The sequence below is a fragment of the Nuphar pumila genome, chromosome 7, assembly GCF_984573655.1.
Source record: "Nuphar pumila chromosome 7, dmNupPumi1.hap1.1, whole genome shotgun sequence".
NCBI lineage: Eukaryota > Viridiplantae > Streptophyta > Magnoliopsida > Nymphaeales > Nymphaeaceae > Nuphar > Nuphar pumila.
The window spans coordinates 119,827,402-119,854,717 of NC_143255.1; the positions used below are offsets into that span (position 1 = coordinate 119,827,402).

The 27,316-nt window shown below is 35.6% G+C and overlaps 2 protein-coding genes across 5 annotated transcripts in view; both read right to left on the bottom strand.

The window, feature by feature from the left end:
- Window positions 1–301: 301 nt before the first annotated feature.
- LOC149833200 (E3 ubiquitin-protein ligase RGLG2-like) lies at window positions 302–10,434 on the bottom strand. Of its 3 annotated transcripts, none has more exons than XM_090014975.1 (12): window positions 10,288–10,434; window positions 9,012–9,353; window positions 6,581–6,665; window positions 6,348–6,488; window positions 6,138–6,251; window positions 5,911–6,008; window positions 4,984–5,063; window positions 4,803–4,908; window positions 4,443–4,570; window positions 4,100–4,328; window positions 903–959; window positions 302–827 (listed from the first exon to the last, which is right to left on the bottom strand). In XM_090014975.1, exons 2-12 carry the CDS (start codon window positions 9,246–9,248, stop codon window positions 747–749), a joined length of 1,356 nt encoding a protein of 451 aa, XP_089871101.1. In that variant the 5' UTR covers window positions 9,249–9,353; window positions 10,288–10,434; the 3' UTR covers window positions 302–746. The 3 variants fall into 3 exon arrangements, with proteins under 3 accessions (XP_089871101.1, XP_089871103.1, XP_089871102.1); XM_090014977.1 differs by lacking the exon at window positions 10,288–10,434 and adding an exon at window positions 9,943–9,961; XM_090014976.1 differs by lacking the exon at window positions 10,288–10,434 and adding an exon at window positions 9,807–9,957.
- A 14,329-nt stretch (window positions 10,435–24,763) lies between these two features.
- Window positions 24,764–27,316, bottom strand: part of LOC149833201 (rhodanese-like domain-containing protein 11, chloroplastic) — a 39,437-nt gene continuing 36,884 nt past the window's right edge. The window contains exons 7-10 of one of the 2 annotated variants that reach the window (XM_090014978.1): window positions 26,143–26,230; window positions 25,935–26,002; window positions 25,330–25,402; window positions 24,764–25,211 (exon numbers count right to left, since the gene is read on the bottom strand). In XM_090014978.1, the coding sequence (XP_089871104.1) occupies window positions 25,125–25,211; window positions 25,330–25,402; window positions 25,935–26,002; window positions 26,143–26,230 (316 nt within the window). In that variant the 3' untranslated portion in view covers window positions 24,764–25,124. Of the gene's footprint in view, window positions 25,212–25,329; window positions 25,403–25,576; window positions 25,719–25,934; window positions 26,003–26,142; window positions 26,231–27,316 lie in introns of those variants that run through there. The other variant, XM_090014979.1, reaches the window with a different exon arrangement.

Genomic DNA, 27,316 nt, shown 5'->3' on the forward strand with positions numbered 1-27,316 from the left:
TCCCCACACCATTCCTGATTCTTGTTTCTTTTATTTTTAAAAACTTTTCATAGTGTTTTTTTTTACTGCTATTTTTTTTTCTTTACGATTTTGGATGTTTTAAAAAATCTAACACTCTTCAAAAGATTTTTCCAAAACAATCACTTTTGAAAACAAAAACTCCAAAGAAAAAAAAACTGCCGAGACATTGCCAAGAATGACATTTGTGGTTATATGGACCAAAGAGACATAAATCAGCGTGTTGAACAAGGAAGCTTGCTCTCATCAAACAAGGCAAACAATGAAAATAAACCAACACATGAACCCAAAGAACGTTACGAAAATCTGAAAAAAATCCGGCGTGGAAGGGACAGCAAAGGTTTAAACACAAAAAAACATGTACAGAGGAAATAACCTGCTTGTGACAAGAAATTTAAGATATAAACAGATTTTGTAGAGATCAACATGTCTCTTAGAACTTCCCATTATATCATGGATCCCACAACTATGCTTATGAATTTCAAGCATCCTTCATCTTGTTTCAGCTTGCAAAAAGATAGCAATCATCTACCCTAGAGAAGATAAGGCACACTACACCTCGGAATCCATTTGAATAGAATGTTGTTGGCTGCTGCTTCGGAATCGAAGACTTTGCAAATTGAATAGAATCACAGGATATCTTGTGCCAAAGAACAAATATTTATCTTGTTGCAGACCAAGACTAAAACTTCCACACCTCCCATCAGTAGCAAAAAGCTTCACCCCTTCTAATAAAGCTTAATTCTGGTTTCGATTGTTTTCCGACAAATTGGGCAAGCTTGAAGGTCCTGACCACATTCATAGCATGTCTGCAAGAAAAAGTACCGAGTCATCAATCCACTCACACAATAAAGAAGGATAAAGTTTGAGGACTTGAGATTCACCTGATGTCCACAACCAAAAGCGCAATCTTTTGGATTTGTAAGGCAAATGGGGCAAATCTGTGACATGACATTTTACATTAGCTTGGTGAAACTTCCTAGAGTTCAATTGAATTGATTCATAGAAAATAGTCAATAAGCAGCAGTGCATACAGTAGAAGAAAAGGTAAATTAAATGTTCGCCATTTCAGAATCTCAATGTTGAGACACCAGAAATGATTTTTGCAAGATTTAGATTAAATCAATAGCAACATTGCATGAATCAAATGTTTGTATCATCAGTAATGCACATTTCAATTCTCGATCTGGATTTATTGCATAATGGACCCTTAGTGTTATTCAAGAATTTGACCCTTGAGATTCATGCATTATGGCTTTAGTAGATTATGAGACATTTTGTGTGCATGTGCAACTATGTGCACGACGCACATGTGTGTGTGTGTGTATCGCGTCATGGTGTCATGCCCCTTACCTATGTTTGTATCCATGTAACATAGCTGTACACTTTTGAAATTGTGTGAATGTTAAGATATATGTAACATTTTTCTATGTTGTATTTGTCTTGTATATACCAAAAGTGCATTTAAGTGTACTTTAGTTTTTTTTTTTCCTTTTGATATGTATTCTTGTACATTTAATTTGAGTTGTATTCATGGTATACTTTAGGTATGCCTTTTATGTATTTTAAGATAGGTATACTCTAGATATACCTATCAGAATAGTAAGTATACTTATGGAATACTTTAGGTTAGATTAGGGTTTTTTATTATTATTATTATTAAAATGACTAAATATTTTATTTTTTGGTTTTTGGTTTTTTTGGTCATTTTTGAATGACCAACTAGCCATTGGGGTTTGTAACCTAGTCGTTGTATCCTCCTCTATATATTGCAAATCCTTTTGTTGTATAGGTGAGAGAGGATGGATGCATATAGTGTGTGCGTGAGTGTTGTAGTAAGGTTGAATTATATATGTGTGAATATTTTTCATTAATAAAATATTTAATGTGCCTTTTTTTCTCATGACTATGTACGGTTTATTGTATCTAGCCAAATGCATTATGAGAGTGCATTTGGATTTCATTTATGTTTGATAAAATTGTTGCTATTCTTTGGTATTTCTTGTATCTCAGATTCCGTGCCATTTCGTGACAGTGAACACATTGATTAACTAATATTTTTATATTAACATGATGTTCTTCACCTTTATCTCACTCAGAATTTTTGTATTAAGACCTATACTTTAAAGGATCAGCACATGAAACAAATGAATGTATGAATAAAAAAACAATATTCTTCCTTATACAATACCCTAAGTTGGGCATCTGATTGCCTCTGATTTCAGATCCAAGTATCTGGTCTGGAGTGAGACCCAAACCAGATTCTTGGTTTTTAAATAGAGGATCTCAGGCCAACAATTCTAAGATCCTCAAGATCTCCCTAAGTTGGGTGCACTTCTAAGTTTCGGATTAGTTTTAAGCTAGATCATTTCCATGTGAACCCTTGTATGAAAAAAATGGATTGTCATGAAACTGGTTGTTTAATTAGTTACCTGGTTATTAGAACCTTTGAAACTGACGAGTAACAATCCTTAACTGAGAGACCTGCCTGTAATTAGTTTTTGGTTGCAACGTATGCTAATCACATGATTTGTTCATGACTGCTTAGTGAAGGCATTTCACTGTCCTAAACTCACACCTTTATTGCATGCAGCGTCTACAACCATTTGATTTTCTCAATACTACAGTTGCAACAGTGTTACAAACGGTTATGCTGCTTGCTAAGTAGCTGATGAAGTGTATCTCCACATGTTCTAAATCTGGTGCACAGCGCTAGGAAACTGTTCATCTTCCTTCCATGTGTCTGCAGCTTAATGTACTAGTGATTGATTTCATTTTTGGGAGTAACACTTGACCTTATTGCACCAACGATCAAGATTACCTGCACAGAACCAAACTGTGCTGTTGGTATCATGGGCTTCAAAGATTTAGCTGTACTTCAATGTGTAGGTTTATCCTCATCGTGACAATATCTGTGTTTAGTGGGTTCAAACTGGTGTTAAATTCAAACTATTGGTTCAGGTTTATACCAGAGTCTACGGGGTTCTCCAATGCGGAGGGCAGTGGTGTTTGGTCTCTATGGGTCTCACACTGTCACAAACTACTGATCTCAGACTTTCATACCCAAGATTTTGATTTTAATTAGTTTTGTGACCAGAAAACTGCCCTCCTCTATAAGAATTGATGGTGAAATTGGTTTCTTGACGTGGATATCATCCTCTGAAGTTTGACTCAGTTGACAAGATTTATCTCCTTAGGCACTTCTGCAGCTGCTAAAAGTACATTGCTAAGTGAACCTAGGGATTACTTCACATGACTGCCATCTACAAAACTGGGTACAGATTGTACGAATGACAAACCCAGACTAATAAGAGAGCACACTGGCATCTGGTGGCAGTTTTATTAACAAGTTATGTGAAACAAGTTTTTCAACTGACCATGACTACTATCTAATCAATGGTAGTCATTCCTCTTCATAATAACACACCTGCTGATAATAATACATTAGTACCTGCGGATGTTATGATTTCTTCACTCATTAACATTGGCTTCATGCCTTGGTTTTTAATGAATAATGATTAGAAGCAGCACTACAGGCATTCATTTTTCATAACTTCCTCTTTAATTGTTTAATCCATTCAAGACATCAACATCAGGAAGCTCCGCCCATAAAGGACTGTGAGTGTACAATTCCTGTGCACCACATTTCTCTCTCTCTCTCTCTCTCTCTCTCTCTCTCTCTCTCTCTCTCTCTCTATATATATATATATATATATATATATATATATATATATATATATATATATATATATATATATATATATATATGGTAAGCTTTCAAAACATTGTTTCTAGGCACAAGCTATTGCTACAGCTAATCAAAAGGTATGCATCTCTTTCAACAAAGACCAATTATCAGCAAAATATCAATTGAATATATGTTAGACTATGCCATCACTGACTAAGTCCAAAAACGGAAAAACAGAAAGAAGCAAATACCAATTGAACAGAATAAGATAATAAAGAATAAAAGCAATACACTGTCTTGAACACAGAAAGAACACAATCAATATTAAATTTCAAAAATAGAAAAGGGAAATATATATACTAATTAAAATGTGATAAACCAAGCTTGTGATACCTGATTATCATATGAAGAACTTGCAGGGAAGGCTGTACTCACACTTGCGGCGTGTGGATAAGGTGAACTGGTGTCATATCCGTATCCTGGAGGAAATTGTCCATAATGAGGAGGGGGGCTATGCTGGAAACTACTCGATTGGGAATTCTTTGATGCATATGAATGTGCACCATAGTTTCCCAAAGGTGGTGGTAGAGGAACTCTGTCCTGAGCTTTCCCTCTTCGACGACTGCTTAAGCATAAGAAGGAACCATATCAGAAGTATAATAATGTTCAAGACTATATATATATAAGTATAATGGGTGGAGGATGGTAGAAGGTGTCAAATGAAAGATGAAATTACCCTAAAATCTTGAGATCAATCGTTGCTTTGTACTGTGATGGTATTTCCATCAATGCTGCCAATGCAAATTCTGTCTCTTTTCTTGATGATGGGACATTCCTCGACATTATCTCCGTAAAATTCACAAACTTGAAAGGGAAAAAATATCCAGTGGTCAGTATAGATTGTGTGTTTCTGCTTTTCTATGTGACTGTGCTGTGTGTAGGTATTTGTGTGTGTGTGTGTGTGTGGGCGGGGGGGGGCATGCTTTTCCATGTACCTGGGCATGTAATCAGAGGAAAGGCTATCTACCAAGGGCAATTTTTGTTCCAAATGTGTAAAGTTCCTTAAGTGCAAATATGGGGGCTTCAAGTTTCTTACCTGAAAATTGTCAAACCCTCGAGAAGGAATATTATCATCAAATTGGTGCATCATGTCCCAAGGACCATCACCAACTCCAACCAAGACTATTGACAGTGGATAGTCACTGCAGTAACGCAACCATCAAGAAACAGAACAAATCAAAAGGTGTAATCACCAGCAGAAAACTACCTGAATTTACCTTGCTTTTACAATAGAATCAATTGTGTTCTGTTCCTGTGAGCTTAAGTGGCCATGCTCCGTATCAACACTTCTTGTTACCTGCATGATGACCAAATCCCTTTTATCATTAAACTAAATGTTTCTCATTCAAAGAAAAAGGATTTGCTTTCCATCAATAACATCAAGGGTATATTTGACAAACCAACCACGTAAAACAAGTTCTTCAAAAGAAGACAATCTTGTTCAATGAAAGAGGCAGAACTAGAGCGCGATGAAGGAAACTCTTGCTACATCTACATGGGTAAGGAGTCTTCCTATCTAGTATGCCTTTACAGAACAACTGCTTTAAAGGAATTTTAATGAGACAGTCCATTTGACACATCACACAAAAATGGAACCCTTAACACCCACAGAATTCTTTCCTTACATGAATTCAGTTTACGCTAAGCCATTTATGTGCAGATACACCCTATAAGAGGTTTTTGTACATTCAGTTTGGCATATTTTGTAGCACTTTATCATTTTATCTTTCAATATTTAACCTACAGATTATTCAATTTGATGTTATAAACACCAAAACAACCTGAAGAATTGATTGGCAATATTCACAAGTTGCTTCAATCTTTCAACACAAACCTGCAAACATGTGAAAAAATCATGGGATTACAATCAATATTTGTCTTTCAAATTACTATAAGCAGAAGTCATATCATCGGCATCTGGTGATACCCATGATTTACTTCCATTGCTTCATTAAGGAGATCCTTTTCACCTGTTTCCCCGTAAACTTTATTGATCACTTAACATGAAATTTCCAGTCTAGAAACACATGTTTTCATGTCTGATGATTACAGCAAATTAGTTATAGATTTAGAAACCTTGAACAAATTTGAGTTGGTAGTCAAGGAAGAAAGCCTAAAACCAAGTCTGGTTGGAGGTAACCTACCTGTCCATCAGCAATTATCAACAGAACATGGTATTGTCCTCCACTTTGTTCCACTACCGTGATAGCTGATTCAATAATTGGAGCAAAAGATGTTGGCCCTGCAAATTGTTTCGAGTAAATAAGCTCAGTGGCTGCACTAACTAATAGTCATGTGATGATGAAGAAAAAGAACAGAACAACAGCAGTTGAAACTATCCAGAAGCAACAAGTCAAATGGATGCACCAACCAGATAGTCGAAGTTGTGGAACAACTTCTCTGTACCGTGATAGCACTTCTTCAAACCCATTACAAGGCCTCTCATCAGCATAGAAGCTGAAGACATCTTGATCATGTGTTGATGCTGTCAAAGAAAGCCAGAATTATGAGCATAGATATTTAAATAAATGTTCAAAATTGATGCTTTATATCCAGTTAAACTGGACAGAAAGAAACCAACCATCTCCAAACCCAAAGCATGGTATCAAATTATCCTCGTCAAAGGCAGACAAGCTTCTCCCAATAATAGAAATAGCTTGTTCATATGGATTTGGAGTATCTCCAATGTGATGCAAGCTACGTCGATTGAATGATCTAGCACCTGCATTGATGGACATTATTAGCCACACAAATTTTTTAGCTCCATAATTCTGATGGTCATAAAAGAAATGATATCCAAAAGAGGAGAAAAACCTGTCCATTCATTGCTTTTTGTGAAGTCAATACCCACAATTAGGTTGGAAGATTCAAGCCCAGCTTGTGCAAGAGCCTCGGTCACCTGCAATATGAAATTGATGTAGTTATGGATTTTAAGATAAAGAATTTTCCAGTGTGCAACAATAAGTTCTTTTTATATCTCTAGTGTCTTCACGAAAAGCACATAATAAACCACCTATATATTACTATGATTTGAAAGCCCCCCAGTAAATTACTTCTAAAACCAGAACTGACAATAAAAAAGCTATTACAACTGAACCAATTCATCAAAATTGACAGGAAAATCTGACACATTATCTAATGTATCATGTCAAGAAGAGAAAATGAAATCAGTAATAGTATAGACCCACATCTAGCCCAAATATTTTATTAATGTCAGTTTAATCAAGACACTTTCATTATCCCAAATAGAATAATAAGAAATGAATATAGGTCTTTTTGTAGGAAAAGTTTCAGGTTTCATAAACATTAACAAGGGAACAGTTCTTCCTCAGCATGTCCTGGATACTGCTACGACAGTTCTTCCTCAGCATGCCCTGGATACTGCTACGTCAGCATCTTAATCTAGGAAAAAATCTTTTTCAAGCATCCATCATATATCAAATGTTTTAATTAATAGTATGTAGTCAAAGACTTCTATTCCTTTTCTTTTTGTAGAGTCAAGACTTCTAGATCTCATAAAATAATTGTTGACATTAAGAGATACACTGATCCAACAAACCATGCAAGAAATTGAACTATAATCAAGTTTTTATTTATTTTATTACATTAAAAATTGCAAATTTATGAATATTGACAGGAATAATATTCTGTTCTCTCAGCATTTAAAATATGCAATTAGTACATTTGTCATATGCTAGATATCATCTGGGAGAAAATATCCAGTCTGTATGTACACATACTTGCATGTGTATGCACCCACACACAAGTAACACTTCAGATTTAATTAGGTCACACTTGGAACCATGGTTGTACATGCACATCATGAACACACATGCACATACAACAAGTAATATACTTCATATATAATATTGTCACATTTATGTTCGTTGTTATAAAAGTCGTATGGGTATTATATGGTGTGCAGTGGTACAACACTTAAAACTAGAAAAACCAATAGAATTGTACATTAAGGTAGAACATGTTGTACCACTGAAAGATAATAACATCTGCAATCTTTCTCCATAAGATCCTAACCATGTCCAGCCTGTTGATTTTTCATTTTTTGACACTAGAACCATGTTGAAGAAGAGGATACTAATGTCCATCATTATGGATATGATCGCTATTGGAGTATTGGACTTCTTGTGATCCTAACTATTAGTTCTTTTTTAGTTTATTCTGATATATGATGTTACAATTACATACATCTTACTAACTTGTACTTCCAACTTTTACAAATTCCAGTAAGTTTCATCTTTATTAGTTCATTCAGTGCATCTGCAGATTCTGCACAATGTTGATCACAAAATCCTATAGACTGACGGGATGGAGCCATAAAATACTATTCCAATTATTTATCTAGCATTATTCATGCCACTAATTTTTTATTCATCATTTTTTCTTTCCTACTTTTCTATTTTTCTTTTTCTTTTTTTTCCATTCTTTTCTTACTTATGATGCGGGCTTTTTTATGATTTCATGATATCTTATTATTCAGATTTTACAGTAAGAGTTGCTTTGCACACTTTATGACGTTACAGTAATGCCACAAAAAGATGTAGCTCATGCTCTACAATATTCCTAGGTACACCTAAATAAATTATTAAGTCATGCCCTTATTTTTAAGTTAGAACATGTTGGGGACTTTGTACACCACCAATCCCAATCAAAACCCCACAGTGAGGGAAAAAAAGAAGCTACCAGGCATTCACGTTATTATCTTTCAAAATGCTGCAAATGCCTATGTAAGGCTGTGCTTTTGACTACTATATGCCTAGCACTTTTCTGCATGGATGCTGCTTTAACCACATCAAGCAACCAAACTGTTTATAAACAAGAAAGAAAGCAGTTCCACCAAATGGGTTCTAACCTATTTCTCTAATCTTCCCTAAATGTAGATATGAAAAACTAGAGAACATAAAGTATGCCCTTCTAATACTATTGTTATTGTTACCTTAAACTGCATTCCTTTTCCCACTTTCTTACATCAGAATAAGTTCAACAGTCAAACCAGTCCTACACCCTAGACAACCTTGCATTCAGGTTTTACACAACTCAACTGAGCAGCATTTAGTTTAACAAGAAGCCAATAATACATATACTCCTTCAATTGAGTAAATTACAGAATTATGACACTATCTTCCTTGTATGTATAACAAGTTATATTTAAAAAGCAGCAAAAGCATCTCCTTCATAATATGACGCAAAAATCTCTAGACATATGCATGCAGACAGACAACCACACCTGTTCAAGGGAAGTATAATTATCAGCAATCCGTGAATATCTCCTTTGCAATTTATGTCTTGGTTCCTCAGGGACATAGTGTGCAGCAGAGGGTGGTTCTTCATATGTGCGTGGTGATGGTGCCTGGTTCCATTGAGAAGGCTGGGGATACGATCCATATGATGAGGAAGGTTGGGGAAACGATCCAAATGATGAAGAATGCCTGTAATCCCTCTCTCTTGATGATTTGTTTCCCATAACCAAACTTCAATTACAAAGTGACTATGCGCCCTGGGTTGGTTTCTTCAATCGACAAAGATTTATGTTGAAGATATTTAAGTCTTCCAAGTCGCAACCTAAAAACTGAAAATATAACCATCTTAACTCAATAAAGACGCTATGCTCATTTGTGCGAAAACAAAAGACTTAACTCTGAATCAAACTATTTGGCAAACGAATAAATGTCCAAGATGACAAATTATGAATGTGTTCTTTAGAAAATTATCACTAACTATAAACAAAACCTTTCATTAAGAAAATCAAAGCATGGTAACCATGCCCTTTTAACAAGAGCGGAACATAAAAAACGCAATCACCAAAGTGAGCAAAATAAGGAGAGAATCCGAAAACAGATTCTAATACAAGAGCAATGTATTCTCGTCGCCCAAATAACGACCAAATCAGCAACGCCGACGAAAACATAACGAATGGCAACAAGAAGAACACTTGCAAATCAAACGCTCCCATCTTCAACTATTGAAAACTATCCACCAAAACAAAACCTCACTGGAGAGCAAAAGAAGATAAAGAAAATACCTCTTTTCCCAACTTCAGCAAAATCAGACGATCAATCAACCCCAAATCACCGAATTCCGAGAGAAGACTTTGGGTTCGGTGGTAAACAGATTTAAAGTTTTAAACACCCAAAAAAATCAAGAGAGAGAAAACGTACATGAAGAAGTCCATCCAAGACACACATTCAAAACTCCCCAAATTCCCTCCCCCCACACCAACGCTTTCCCCGAAACTTCCCCATTAAATTCAACGATTTGGATTTCGATGAACTCTAACAATTTTCGGCCGGCCAAGTGGTCAAAATAGGCGTTGGTCAACCAACTAATAACTCTTTTTTAGTAAGAAAGAAAGCAAGAGGAAGAAGCAAAAGAAGAAAGATCTCAGGCTCTCCCTTTCCCCATGTGAAACAGACTCATGACGTCGTCAATTGCGTAACCCAACATACATCCTCTAGCCCTTCCACTTCCTTGCTCATTCTAGAAAGAGAAAGAGAGACGAATACCTGTGTTTAAATTCCTAATAACTCTTGCACATCTGAAGGCTCACGTTTCTGCTAAAAGGGGATGGTGAATTTCTTCCCCCCCTCTCCATCACTTTCTCAATTTGTAATTGTTGAAGTTGGAGATGGAGGAGGAAGACTCGGAGAAGAATCGTGGAACGAGGCGCTACAGGTTAAGTGCAACCTTATCATTCATCATTTAATCATTTAAAGCAACTTGTCTTTTTCTCTTTCCTTTAAACTCACTTTCCCTTCCTCCCGGTTCGGTTGGGCGGTTTTCTTTTATATTTGCACTCCAGGATCGTAGGTCTAGCCGCGCTGGGTCTGTCTACCGTACTTACGATCCCTATCATCGGTCAATTTACCTTTGTACCATTGGAAGCTGAGAGTCAGCGGGTTCTATAAAACGCTGCTAGCAATCTCACCCAGCGTTTACAACCACAAACACCATGTGACTGGTTGAAATTGAGGATTTGGAACCCTCTCGCCCCCAAACAAGAAAAGTCTGCAGTCATTGGGGGTGCCAATGGGTTTGGTGACTCTGCAGTCAACTTGGCTCCAATGATTACGCAATATTGTATTCACGATGTGGTTTGGGTTATATATATATATATATATAGTAATGGATCCGTGTTACATGAAATATGTGTTTTATTTTTAAACTTTGATGGTACATATGTCATATATGAAATTGATTTTATAAGGATCAGCTCTTGAAGTGTTTGACTCTGGCACACATGGGTGGTGTGGTTTTTATAAAGTTAAAAAAACCAACTATCCAAAATCTTTGTAAAATTTTTTAGGTTTTAAATATCATTGTTTTATCAAAAACACATGATCAAAACATGAATTCCTCATAAATCAACCATGTCTAATATATATATATATATATATATATATTTTTTTTTTTTGAAAAGTTAGGTATAAGCAAACCCCTACCAGTTATACAACTATAGCATTGAGTTTTGAACATGCAATGTCCCAATACAAAGTGAGTAGCTTTTTTTTTATATATATTTACATGAAGAGATCACCCCCAAGATCAAAGACCTAGTCGTGCTGGTTTTGTTTGTCATACTTACGCCTTGACCATCTGTGAGCTTACTTCTTGCCCCGATGAAGTTGTCACACTTCAACTTGCGAGGGTCGTTCATGAAATTTGAACCTAGACTACCTGCCTGGCAGCCTAGGTCTCATCCCACTAGTTCAAACCCTTTTGAGGAAGTCTGAACATGAGCGTTTTTGCTCGTGCTGACATCGTGATGTCTGTTTGCATTTTGGATGAATGCCATGTGGTTTGTTGACTTTTGAGGGAAGCAGATCAGGTCATGCTGAACATGAGTGTTTTTTTCTCGTGCAGACATCATGGCCATCCCATTTGTATTTTAAAAAGTTCAAAAGTCAACAAAACCACGTGGCATTCATCCAAAATGCAAACAGACCCCACGATGTCGGCATGAGAAAAAACGCTCATGTTCAGCATGACCTTGACCTGATCTGCTTTCCTTTTTGGAGCCGTTTGTGAGGCTTCACTCAGGATTTTTCTAGTTTTGGTGAGGATTACTTGTCATTAAAAAATAACGAGTACTGGTTTCTAAATTCCAAGTGACTAAAAAAATTTCCAAGCGTCAGACAATCCTAGCGTTCAAATCATGGTCTAAAGTGTGAGCCCGTGATCGTGAATCCATTGTTTGGGTAACATAAAAATGTTGCTTTTCAAAAAATCTCTTTTTTTTCTGATGAGAGAAAAATAGCCTTGCTTATATCGAGTTGATTGGTGTAAAACCCAAATCTCCTTTCTCCACCTGAGAGTGCACCCAGCTTTCGAATTCACGTAGGGCTGTCAGGTCAGGTATTCGAACCCATCAAAGTGTACCTACCAGCCCAAATGACAAATTGTTGGGTTTGATTCTTATTTGAGTTTTATCAACTCAAGAAAATGAAATCCTAAACTCGGATCAGTATAATTTCAGAAGTTCGCTTTTACTAAAAATGCATATAAAACACCTGGGTCTGGTAGTAAAAAACCCAGATCAGAATAGATAACCGGACACAGATTATAACCCAAACCGGGTTTGCATAATGCGCCGGTTAGATTTGAGTCAAACATTTTTTTAGCTCATACACAAAAATTCAGGTTTGGGTCGAGTCACGTACCTGTTACAAACCCGACCCGTTGATAACCCTAGCTTCGCTGAGAGAATGCACATTGGTAGGTTTTCTGAACTCATGGAGTCCTGTCAAGTTGATGCTGTTCACAAGTTGCCCCTACCAAACTAGCATAGCCCTTGTTAGTTAAATGTTAACAAAAATTTTTCTTCTAAAAAAAAATGTTAACAAAAAATTGGTTAAGTATGATGATAACTTCTGCTTTTGAGCTATTCACAAAGACACTAGTACAATACAAAACAAGACACGAGTTTGAGATTACGTTGGTAATTTTTTTTTTTTTTTTGAAAAAATAGGACTTAGGGACAAATATTTTTGTGAGGTTTTTCGAGCAATTACATAGATGGTCATCACTTTTATTGGAAATATCATTACTGACTGCAACTAGAAAATAGGACCAACTGAATATATAGCTTGGAAACATAATTTCTGTTTTATTTGGCCAAACTTGCAAAGGGAGGGGGGGATTGGTCCCCAAGAGGGGAAGATGTATAGCTTGTAAAAAAAAAAAAATCTCTTTTACAATTAATCTGACAGGGGTCTGCCTAACCCCAGTTAAAAAAAAAAAAAAAAGGAACAACATGGTCAATTTACTGTTTATTTGACACATTTGTTCTTGTCACTTGAAAAGTTTAGGGGCCCAACTCTTTAGGCTACAACTTACATGACACTTGATTTTTCCGGTGACAACTTACTCATTATGGTATTCTAATTTTTTAGGCAACAAAACGGTAAAATGGTTAAGAAAAAAAATCAAGTGGCTATGTTTAGCATATTTTGAGCAGGGAATTGGCCATGTTTGATTTCTGATAGCAGCTAAAACAAAGAATTGTGTCAAAAGTGAGTACCATTTATGATATTTTCAGTTTTTTTAATAAATTAATTTTTGATATTTCAACATATAAAAAATATTTTCATTGCAATATTTTTAAAATGTATTTTAAAACTATTAAGATGATAAAACAATGTTTTTACGTGTCCAACGTTGCCTCCTAAACACAATACTCTGCATAGCTTGTCCCTATAGCTAGGGGTGTCAACGGGTTGGGTTGGGTTTGGTTAGGACTTAGGTCAAACCAGACTTGGATCAGATTTTTGGGTATGGTATTTGATCCAGACTCGAGTCTAATCGGATCCACTATAAGGAAAATCATACCTGGACCTGATAAGAACTACATGAACCAAACTTGGACCCTGGCAAAACCACACTTTTTACATTAAAAATTTACGAGTATTAATCGGAACTTGGGTTGGGTTCGGGTCTGGTATAAAATTTCACAAATTATACTGGGTCCATTCTTGTATTAATCGGACCTTCGGGTCCAGACCAGGGTCTTAATCTGGTCTTCTTATTTATCACCATACCTAGACCCTATAGGGTTTGGTTTGGGTCGGATCCGGGTACACCAGGCCCGTTGACACCCTTACCTATGACATAGCTTTTGAAGTTGTGCCGGTGGGAGTGTTAGTGAGTGAGTCCTTGTAATGTTGTCAGTATCTGTATCGGCCCTGAATCATTTGGCCAACGATGCAGGTGAATCCGACCGATACCGATTCTCAAGTGAATCATATTGAATTGGCTAAAAAACAATTAAAAAAAAATATTTCTTGTCAATGGCACGTGTTAAAACCATTAAAATAACATTAAACATTATTTTTAAGTATTTTTTATATTTATTAAAAAATAGATGATTCAGGCTGGTATCATACCGATTTTCTGCTGATACGAAAAGTATCGGCCGATACATGCCAATACTCACAGATACTAACATTGTGTCCTTGTGATTGTAACGAATTCAAATACGTATGTGCTGTTTCTGCATAGGTTCGGACCCACTAAAGTGCTGGAAAAACTTGAGAAAATGTAGATTAAGATGGCCTCAAGGATTTCAACGGATTAGATTTGGATCCGAAATTCAACCACATCTGAATTTAACTAGTTGGATTCACTAAAACAAGTACGATCTGATTAATAATTGAATTCAGATCTGGTATGCAGTTTTGCATCCAACTCCGATTCAAATCTGAACCAACTCCAAATCTGGCAAATAGTCCAACCCGATTATATAAAAAATGTACTCGATTAGGTAATTGAATCCAGATTCAATCACTTTTTCCCATCCAATTCCAAATTTCGATATAACCAAATCCGATTAGGCAAAGATTCAATTAGGTTGGACCAAAACCAAATCCAACCTATTGACATCCCTAACCTCATTGGCATAAAGGCTTGTGAGACTTGCACTACTTATACGCATATGGACTTTTCATTCTCTTGTTTTTTTTTCTTTGAAAGCAAGAGGGGACTTTCAATAAGATCTGAATATGGATTTGGGTTTGTTAAATTGGACTATTTTTCAGATTCGAATAAAAATCAGGGCCAACATTTTAGGTTGGATCTAATTTAGATCCATGTCAAAATCAGATTCAATTTCTTTCTTTTTTTTACATATAAAGAGTTTGTTTTAACCAGATCCAATGTTAGCCCATATATTTTGGATCCAGATTTAACCCCACAATATTGGATTTAATTCAATTTCACATTTAAATTCAGATCCACATTATTATATTTTGGATTTGGTGCATGATTGGCCACCATATTCAGCAGCTCTAAAAAGATGTTTGTGTTTGCGCCAGACACGTCACTCATTTTTATTTGGATTTTTTATGCTTTTTGGATGGTAAGGATGAAAAGAGAACCTCAAGCATAGACCATAGAGTGCTTTCACAATATGATTGAGCATCGAGGAAGGATCAGGTCCAATGTGATTGCACACTTTTGGCTTGACGCTACACATAATCATTATTAAGGGTGTCAGCAGGTCGGGTTTACTTCAGATCCAAGTGAAACCAGACTACTTGAACCAGATTTCCGGGTATGGTATTGGATCCAAATTTGGGTTTACTATAAGAGAAACTATACTCAGACCTGATAAGAATTACATGAACCAGACCCGATAAAATAATAATTTTAGTATTTTTTACATTGAAAATTTATGGGTGTTAATCGGATTTGGGTTGAGCCCGTGTCTAGTATAAAATTTCACAAACTATACCCAGATCCATGTATTAATCGGACCTTAGGGTTAGGACCCGGGTCTTCTTATTTGTCACCATACCCGGATCTTATAGGGTTTGGTCCAGGTAAACCAGACCCGTTGACACCCTAATAATCACCCACCATTTTTGGCATACAGTCTGCCAGCTGTTGGAAACCATCAAGGTGATGGTTGTCACCTAATGATTTTTCATTAATTCAGTATTAAAATAATGAAAGTCAAAAAGATGATTTGTTTAGGTTAAAATCAGATGTGAGTCGTGTCTTAATCTAGGGTATTACCTTGCAGGAGATCGGGTCTACTAAGTGAGCTGGTCCTCTCACCGAGGACCCATATCATAAAAGAAAAAAAAAAGTTTAAAATTGTCTTAATCGTTGAAGTCAAGGACATTCATGTAGGTAAACATCCTATCATTATTTTGCCGCATTGTTAAGACAAGATATCATTAGAGATCGCTCAAAAAAATGATAAAAAAATCAGGTGCAAAATGATTGCACAAATATCTCTGCATTAGGCACCTGATCACCCTCCATCTTGTCAGGTGTGGGACCCAAGACCTGATGGAGGGTGATAAGGGGCTTAATGCAAAATTTTTGTGTCCTGACTCAGAAAAATGATACGGTATATAGAGTCCGGATCAGGTGTCATCACATAACACATTTTTTTTGTGCCTTGGGCATCTGATCGCCCTCCATCAGGTCATGGGCCCCATACCTGACCGGCGCCATCCCCAAGATGGAGGGTGATGAGGTGCGTAAAGCACAAAAAATTGTATCATGTGATGGCACCTGATCCGGACTCGGGCATATAGAGCTGCATAAGGTCAGTGCCAGCTAGGGGTGGCAATCGTGTCGGGTTGGCGGGTTGGTGGGTCGACCCGACGGGTTGGCGGGTCAGCATACCTCAACCCGAACCCGACCCGTTTATTAAACGGGTCGGCTGTGGCAAACACGAACCCGACCCGTTTAATAAACGGGTAACCCAACACGACCCGCCAACCCATTTAATAAATGGGTTGGGTCGGGTAAACGGGTTCTCAGGTTGGCGGGTCAGGTTGGCGGGTCGGGTTGGCGGGTCGGGTTGACGGGTTGACCCACCCGACTAACCCGTTTATTAAACGGGTCAGCCGGGTTGGCGGGTTGGCATACCCCCAACCCGAACCCGACCTGTTTAATAAACGGGTTACGCGGGTTGACCCGTTTATTAAACGGATTGGCTTAAGCCCAACCCGAACCCGCCTAAGAGGCGGGTTGGCGGGTCGTGTCAGGTTTTGCCACCCTGCCAGCTTTATTTTCTAAATATTTTGGTTGTCGTGTCGGCAAATTGAATCCCAATTGGTAGTTCAGCAGTAAGCATCAGCCACACCAGCTCCAAAGGGGTTTGGCGTATTGGGATGTGACCTCAGCTGATAGTCAGGTGGGTTAGGTTCAAATTTCATGGGCATCACCCCTAGATTAGATTAGGCCCAAGTGTGACGACTCTTTAGGGGAAAGTGATAAGCTTGACAGAGTTTTATGTTACCAGAACAGCAGCCGTAAGCACAACAGACAGAGCCAAGGCTGCTAGGTCCCTGATCATGGAAGTGGTTTCTCCATGTAAATACCAAAAAGAGCATCAACCACCATGAGTGAAAAGGATTTGTTAGAGAGACATATGTTGGTAGATAGGGGTGGCAATAGGGTCGGGTTGGCGGGTCAGAATACCTCAACACAAACACGACCCGTTTATTAAACGGGTCGGATGTGGCAAACACGAACACAACCCATTTATTAAATGGGTAACCCGACACGACACGGTTAACCCGTTTAATAAACAGGTCGGGTCGACACGACACGTTTACACGACACGGTGACCCGTTTATTAAATGGGTCGACCCAATAACATAGATATTTTTGTTTATGATTTGGTTTGGTTCGGACTATTGTTCAAACAGGAGTTAGGGTTAGATAAGTTAATATATATATAAACGGGTTGCAAGTTGACGGGTTCGTGTAAACGGGTTGACCCATCCGCTTAACCCATTTATTAAATGGGTCAAACGGGTTGGCATACCCCTAACACGAACACGACCCATTTATTAAATGGGTCAAACGGGTTGGCATACCCCTAACACGAACACGACCCGTTTAATAAACGGGTTAGGCGGGTCGACCCATTTACGATACGGACCCATTTAAGCCAAACTCTAACCCGGTTAAGAAGCGGGTTCAGGTCAGATTTTGCCACCCGTATTGGTAGACATGACACCTGGTGTGTAAATGGATCGGATATAGTCAGGTATCTAATGATTATCTTAGTATGTTTTGCCTCGCATGGAGGGGAAGCAGATCAGGTCATGCTGAACATGAGCTTTTTGCTCATGCCAAGATCTTGGCCGTTTAATTGCATTTTGGATGAATGCCACGTAGTATATAGTTGTTCCGTTGACTTTTTAACTTTCCAAAATACAAAACGGACGGCCACGATGTTGGCATGGGCAAAAAATCTCATGTTCAGCATGACCTGATCTGCTTCCCATGGAGGTGGGCCGTAATGTTATTTTTCAATGTCAGATTCATGTAATAAGATCCGAATGTACATTTAGATTGGATTTAGATTTGCACTCTCAAATTACTCTTTGGTTCCGAGCGAATTTGGATTAATATTTTAGGTCATGTCTAATTTACTTTAATATCAAAGTCCAACCCAAGTGCACATTTTACATGTATATAAAGACCATGTTCTTAATTTTTTTTATTTACCTGTTCCAATACGGTAATATACAATTAGAATCCTTACTCAACCCTACCTCATCAGATCTGATTCTTATAACTCGGACTCAAATTTGAATATACTGTGTTTATTTCAGATTTGGATGTTTCCTAAGGCATGTTTGATCCATTTACAGCCTTAGCAGAGCGGATCATTTTGGTTGCATTTTTAAATCTTTTTTATATAATTATTGATTTTATGTTTATTTTTGTGTTTTCCTTAATAAAACTAAGTTTGGACATTATTTTGAATTAATTTTGTGTTAATTTGAATATTATCTAATAAAAATATTGTCATATATAAAAACATCAAATAACAAATTTAATAATTTAAATATAGGTAAATATTGGCTACTAATGAAGGTAAGGAACTAATGAGTAGAAATCACTATTTTTTTCAAAAACTCTTAATTTTTTGTAGATCAAGTGTTACTGATGTGACGGTTTGTTTAGTAGGATTTTTTTTTTAATTATGTGATCATGACAAGTAATTAGGTTTGTAAAGGGTCTAAAAATCAATTGCCCATAATGTGACCAAATTTAATAACGCACAATATCACATTTTTACAAGAGAAAAACACGATCCAAAGCTTGATTCTTAGCAAACAAACCATGATAAACACATCCATCTGGTTAGGTTGAGTCATACATATTGCACCTATGATTTTTAGCTCATTAGCTCCTTACCTTCATTAGTAGCAAATATTTTCCCTTTAAATAATTAGAAAACTTATCATAGAATTCACATATTTGTGGAGGATGTCTATCATAAAATTTTTAGATCTTGAACTTTAATTTATCTTTTGAGGTTCAGAAACTAAAATTTTGTTTCCATCATCAACTAAAATTTTAGAACTGGCACATCCTTTTCCACAAGAATTATCTACAGAAATAGTTGTAAAACTCTTAGCTGCAGTCAAATTAGTCAGCTGGATAGGTAGGTTGCACTATCATAACCGACCGAGATCAGGTTGGGATCCCACAAGGGTTACCCCATCTTGCCATTTAGAAAAAAAAGGAAAAAAGAAAAGATAAAGAAAAAGGAAAAGCTTTTAGCTAGTCAAAATTAGGGAGAATTCTTCATAGTCATGTTGAACACATGAAGGATCTGATTGAGTTAAAACAGCTTTCACCAACGAGTTTCAACTCATTGATACCGTATCTATCTATCTATCTATATATATATATATATATATATATATATATATATATATATATATATATATATATATATATATATATATATATATATATAGCAGCTGCCTACATCGATCCGTACCTACCGCTGCCTAGGGAGCTTTTGAAAGTTTTTTTTTATGTTTTTATCGAATCTGACCATACAGGTGTTGTACCTGTTTGATTTTATAAGTATAGACTCTTGTATCATTCAATTCCAACATACAGGTAGGTTTTTATAAGGTTTGAAAATGGATGGTGTAAAATTTTTATAATTATCATAAATATTTAAGACTTAAAAACTATATTTTTTTTAATAAAAAACATGACCCAAGTATCGTTTCCTAACAAATCGACTATGCCAAAAACATATGTGCAGTCAGATTTGAGAAAAACAACTCGAAGGCCGGAAAGGGCCTCTCTATGGCCTTCCTTTTACGGACTAGTAAGTGACATATTTTAATTGCATTTTCAGTTCAATAGTTTACCTTTTTTTTCAAGAAAATCTCAATCAATTGAAAATTTCACGATATTAGGTAATTGTGGTTAATAGTATGCAACTTTCAGGAAAGTTTAGTAATATCTTTTTTGGTTTTGAGTGACATGTAAAGGCCTTTTATGAAGCTTAGTAAGCAACTATCCACTAAACCAACATTGTATCTTAGATCCTCCAAAAACAGGGATTGTAGATTCATATTTCAGTGAAATTCATGTAAGCTAGTGAATTATGGATTTTTGGGTGCATTTGAAGCTTATTTCATTGCTTATGATAATGAGCAAATCAATGGCTATTACAATTAGAAGAATCAAGAAAAATGCCCACTGCCCATTCTTGGGCTTGTGGAAAATCAGTGGTTAATAGGCCCTTCCCATGGATATCAAATTGGGTGTAGTTCTCAAAGAGATGAAGATAATAAATACATGCAAGTACAAAGTATAAATTGTTGGTTTAGAAAAAGAGAAAATGGTTAGAATTATCTTCAAAGACAAGGAGCATAAAGATAATAAAATGTTGATTGTAAATTCATATTAGAAAGAATCCAGACGCCGAACAATTCACAATTGAAAATGATAATCATATCATACTTCAACCTAAATCTTTGGAGAAAAATGCAAGACAACTAGTTAATCATGGTAACAACAAGGATCTTAGAGATACAATAACAATTAAAATGTGAAATATTTGGCCACACAATAAGTATATTGTGATGTCTTTATTACTTGTTACATAAGTTTCATTATTGCAATTGTATGATTAGCAAAAGTGGTTTAATAAAATTTATATTTTATGTGTTTAATTGATAACATTATATGTTTAACTTATATTGTTGTTTTTTAGAATCGACACGATGATGCTTCACCGCATATATTATGTTGTATTCAAGAAGAGGGCTAGAGTCATTTACGACTCTTGGAAGACATGACAACCATAAGAGTAATTAGATGATGTTCAAGGGGATGCTGTATTTTTCTTGTCGTGTTACTCTTCTTCATTTTTTAGCATTTTGATATATATTTGTGCTGGAGTGATATACACTTTTTTGAGCTGGGGTTGGTTATCGACATACTATGATACTCTTTCACATACTGGCATATTGATTCATTGATAACATTTTGGCTTTTCGTATAATATAATACTTTTTTATATACTTGATTTTGAATACATAAATGAATGTAGGTGTAGGTTTCTTTTGGATTGAATAAAATGAATAAATAATACTCTTATATACTTGATTTTGAATGTTTATATGAGCATGTTTATTTTGAATGATATATATATATAAACAAGTTTATTTTAAAATGAATGAATGTATGGGCATGTTCATTTTGAATGAATGAACAAAATAAATAAAATGAATAAATGTATGAGTGGATTCATTTTTTAATAAATGAAATGAATATATGTATGTGTGAACATATTTATTTTAGAATAAGTGAAATGAATATTAGCATGTTTATTTTAGAATGAATGGAATGAATATTATGTATGAGCAAATTCATTTTGGAATGAATGAATGTATGTGCAAGTTCATTTTGAATGAATAAACAAAATGAATAAATGTATAAGCATGTTCATTTTTTAATTAATGAAATGAATATATGTATGAGTAGGTTTATTTTTTAATAAATGATTGTATGAGCAAGTTCATTTTGGAATGAATAAATGTATGAATATATTCATTTAAAATGAATGATCAAAATAAATAAATGTATGAGCAAGTTCGTTTTAGAATGAATGAAATGAATATTATGTATAATCAAGTTTATTTTGGAATGAATGAATGTATAAGTAGATTCATTTTGAATGAATGAACAAAATGAATAAATGTATGGTCAAGCTTCCTTTTTAATGAATGAAATGAATATATGTATCAGCAGATTAATTTTGAAATTAATGAAATGAATATTATGTATGAGTAGGTTTATTTTATAGTGAATGAATGTATGAATATGTTCATTTCGAATGAATGACTAAAATGAGTAAATGTATGAGCATGTTCATTTTTAAATTAATGAAATGAATATATATATATATATATATACATGTTTATTTTGAATAAATGATTATATAAGCATATTCATTTTTAATGAACAAATGAAATGTACAAATGTACAAGCACGTTCATTTTTTAATAAATGAATGGATATATGTAAAAATATGTTGAATTTAAATAAATAAATAAATAAATGGTTGTATGAGCATATTCATTTTGAATTGAATAAATAAATGATTGTATGAGCATGTTCATTTTGAATGAAATGAAATGAATATATGTATGAGCAAGTTCATTTTGAATGAATGAAATAAATATATGTATGAACATGTTCATTTTGAATAAATGGATGAATGATTGTATGAGCAAATTTATTTTTGAATGGATGAATGAATAAATGTGTGAGTATGTTTATTTTTTAATTAATGAATCAATGCATGTATTTATTTTTTAATAAATGAATGAATGTATGAGCATATTTGAATGAAAGAAATGAATATATATGTCTATAGATTCAATTTGAGATCCATATTTGAAGCAAAAATTCATGATTTTTTTATGTACGTTCATAATTGGATTCAATATAATATTAATTATATATATATATATATATAATATGATTGCTTATTTATTTTACATAAGTTTTATACCTTTTTGGTATTTGGATCCAACCTAATATTCATATCCGGGGCTAAAATCCATAATAAACATTCAAAATACTCATATGGTAGAGCAGATTGGTTGGTATGATCCAAAATGAAGTTATTCGACCCATTATCCATGTGTGTCGAAGTTATCCACACAGTGTAAATCAAACACTAGACATAAGAAACACAACTTTCGTATACAGTCAAAACAAATACTTTTATAACCGCTAATGAGATGATGTTTTTATTATTTTATGTTGTTAGAATTAGTAATTTTTAATTTTTTTATTTCATGGACTATGGAGTGTGATTTTTTTGTATGAAGTTGGCCATTACATGAAAATTTGATGTATGTTATTAGTTGATGTATTTGATATAAGATGCATCTTGTTAAGTGGTTGCCTATGCGATTCAATATTAAGATTATAATGTCTTCTATTTTTCATACTTTAATTTCTCAATGATGACATGAATTACATAATTTGTATAAGAAAAGAATGATAAAATATTAGCCTCTCGTTTTATTCCATCTTGCTTCCCATTCACTTCTTGTTTAAATCTTACTTCGTTTTCCCTTTGATTTCCTTCACTTTCAATTTGATTCCCAGTCCAACTTCCGTTTTGATTCCCATGCTGCTTCCGGTACAATTCCGGTGTTCTCTTTCCTCTTCCTAAAATTTTAAAAGTGCCTGCTTCCACTTCCTGTATCTTTTCTCACTCCCACTTCTTAAATTGGAAACCGTGGTTTTTTCTCAAACTGCTAGATGCTAGTTGTCCTGAGTTGCTAAGTTCATCTCGAGTTACTTTGATCCTAGATTTAACTTGAATCAAAACTAGGATGAGTTGCTTCTGGCTAAATTCAGGTTATTGGCCTTTCAAAGACAGTGGAGCTTGAATATAATGAGTTTAAATTTGAACCACTTAGTGAGAAAGAAAAATGAAAACTTATATGATCTATACAAATTCTGTTTATTAGCATCTTTTCTTCAACCCTAATGGCACGGTTCTAGTGCATCTCGTGTCTCATAGCTTGGGTCATAGGACCAATCACGTGGTGTGGTGCCGTTTCAAGTGGGGCCCATATTCAGCTGCTGTGGAGCCCACACAGCGGCACAACAGTGCCAACTGCCATATGATTCGGAGTGAAAATCCAAGCTATGAGACATGAAAATATTGGATCCTGTCACCCTAATAATCTGCTCCACAGTCAAGTTAGCATTTTCTCATGAATCAGTACAAGGGCACGTTTGGAAACAGGAAAAAAATCACATAGAAAAGGAAAGATTTTGCCGGAGAGAAGTTTTCATGTGAGAATTCTTTTTGAATTTTTTTTATACTTGTGTGACATGAGAAAATTGGGTTGGAAAACCAACGGGCCCCGCTTGTCTGGTAGGAGCAGCTAATGCACGTCACCTTGTATTGGGACGTTGCAGGTTCAAAACCCAATGGTATAGTTGTATAACTGGTAGGGATATGATTAACCCCAGCTTGCCTTTCAAAAAAAAAGAAAATTGGATTGGAAAAATGCTAAAGAGTGTTGATTAGGATGAGGGATCAAACTCTTTTCCATGATGTCTAATTACCAAAACACTTGGGAACCCACTTACTAGTGAACAAGAGGCAAGTGTTGCAATTTCAAACTTAGCCACAGTTCTTCCCCTCATCAGCTGAATCAATGTGTTGCTAACTTGGCCAATCCTTGACGTGTCTTCACCTCTAGTATAATGACTCCTCAAACCCAACACAATCAATTTTCTGCTCCGTGATTGATCGACAAATGCCACATGCCACGCTAAGAACACTTACTGGTTCCTATCGATTTGTAGTCTTATATTTGAGGGTGTCAGGATTCAGGATTGTGCAATTCAAATCAGTATTGAGGATCCCAAGAGGGGAACAGAACAATACTTTTTTCCCTCATCTAAACATTATCAACGACGCTAAACTGCTTAAAGTCTCCCTAACGTGATGCTGCTGCATAGTGTCTGAGAATATCAAATAGGATAATTGGCATCTATTCTCATCAACTAGAAGTGTTAAATGTTAACTAGAGTTAAGGATATGGAGAAACAAAGGAAAGCACATATGAGGCATTTGTTAAAAAGTTAGGCATCTAATTCCAAGAAAATTGAAACTTCAGGTGGCTAAACGTAAATCCATGATAGTTTAAGCGTCTGTGTAAATTACCCTGTCAAATCAGCTGCATGGATCTTCTCTTTTCTCTCTAAAAAAAAAAACAGTTGCATGGATCACATGTGCGTTTTCAGAGTTCTAAGCAGAAATGAATGTCCGATGAAAGAGATTACAGAATTGAACATAACCAACCAAAAAAGAAAAAGAAAAATCTGCTTACATGGAAGAAATCAAAAGTTCAAAGCCTCACTCTGATTAAGAGTAGAATAAATGCTTCCAAGTTCTAACAAAACTGGACCACTGAAAAAATAGGCATGTGCAGAAATGCTCACTCGAGAAAATTGACATCTTCCTCCACACTAACATGATTTGAATGAAAGTAGAATGAGTTCTTGAGTGAATGTAGATGGGTCAGTTAAGGCTCCTTAAGTCTTGAAGGATATGTCCAGCCTGCTGAACACCAATAAACAGGGCATCTGCAAGTAGAAAAAGTCCAACCTACAACAAACATATTTAACACCACCATGTTAATTGGCGTATTGGTTCTATGCAGTTCAAAGGTCGAAGCCATGTGAAGAAGGATAAGCTGCCACAAGAGATCTGCAAAGGCACATACCAGACGAGCAGAGAAGGTCAGCCTATACCTCCACCCTTCTTTTGCAGCTGCAACTCGTTGCTGGTCAGTCCAACTGCCAACAGTGAAGCAATCCATGCAAATGAAAGAGAAATTAATAAACAGCAGTAAATGAAAACAAAATGTCACTGCCATTCAAGACGGAAGGAGAGTTCTGGGCAGATCCAGTGGAGCAGTATGTACCAAGAACAGTAGAAAGCTGATATTTTTTCTGTTTTTTTTTTCACTAGCCAAGGGAAACCCCACACCCCTCTCAAATCAAGGACCACATATTTGCAGGCCTCCGGTTGGTAACACCCTTGAAGTCCCCCATACCAAAAGCATCACATAGCAATTGCGAAGAAGCATGACCAGTTTAAAGAAGGCAGAAACTAATGAACAATGGTTAAAAAAATAAATAAATAAACTTTGATATCATGTCCAACATTAGTGACAGGTGACAACCATGCACAAAGAGTGACATCCAACTGATGCAATGCTGTGCATGTGCACAAGAGAGAGAGAGAGAGAGAGAGAGAGAGAGAGAGAGAGAGAGAGAGCAAACTCCAACTTTCAAAGGATAGCATTCTTTTGGAAGATCAGATTACCCAAGAAATTCGGAAACTCCACCAATTCCAGCAAACTTAAAAGGTTGTGGTCCTTCCCTCTCAAAATCCTAGCCAATAAGATCAACATTATCACTTAAATAATTTCTAAATTTAAGATTCAGAAAGAATCCTTTAAATCAAAGAAATCCAAAAAAGAAAAAGAAAACCTTAAGAAGAAACAACAGATGCATGCATGATATAGAGATACCTCTTCCTCAGCAGTCTCAAAACCACCTTGAATCCAAAATAGTTTCCTGAAACCTGCATTATACAGTTGCTCACAAGCAGCAAGGGATCTGGTGGAAACAAAAATCAATAGATGAAGTCACTACTTCAAACAAAGCCACAAGAAATATGCAATGCAAAGTCACAGAGTCATCACTAGCAACAGAGTGAGCAAAAAAAATACTGATTAATTGACTGGAAAGATTTTATCAAAAATGTCACTTAAAGGGGTAAACGACCTAAATCCTCCAATACATAAAAGGCAAAAGAAATGACACCAAGCCCAACTATATAAACTCATAGTCAGTTTGCCACTGGCCTAACATGATCCCAAGAGTTCATGATGAAGATGTTGGTAGGATTTTATCAAGGAAAAACTGAAAACAGCTTCATGAAAAAGTCCGCAATTTCGGAAAAATAATAGGAAATATATCCATCCAAAAACCAGTCTTCAATAATGAAATATATGGTATCTTGCAACATATTAAGTGGACCTATGTCAAAGAAGCAAACGTGGAGCCAACAACAGAACACCCATTTTTGTCAGAAGATGATAGAACCAAATGATCATAGTTGTTTTAGTAGTTATTGTAAAAGTATCTTCAACAAGATACTAATATCAAGACCTTAATATTCTTGATATTGAACCCACCACGAAAGCACAATAAGAACACTTTAGAACACTTGTGCACAAAAAGCACAACCCACAAATAACACAAATGCACAAAGGCATAAAGGCATAAAAACAATGGAATCAATTTATTGAGAACTTGGGCTTTGACTCAAAGCCATAAGAGAATACAAAGGGAGAGCCCCTATTTATAACAACCCAAAAGGGAGCCTTGGAGGGGCTCCACTCATAGACGTTGGAGCCCCTCCAACGGTCACAAATGTGACCGTTGGAGGGGCCCAACGTCTATTTGAGTGGGCCCCCCAAGGTTCCTTTAAGTACAAAAATAAAAGAAATAAAAATAAAGAAAAAAGAAAAACTAAAAAGAACTTACAAACACATTCAAAAGGTGAATGTGCGTAAAATGGAAGAAAAGATGAAACTACCCCTATGACTAAATAATAAGAAATATATATATTTTATATATATAAAAAGTAGATACATATACATATATATTAATATATGTATATGTATTACCTTATATATA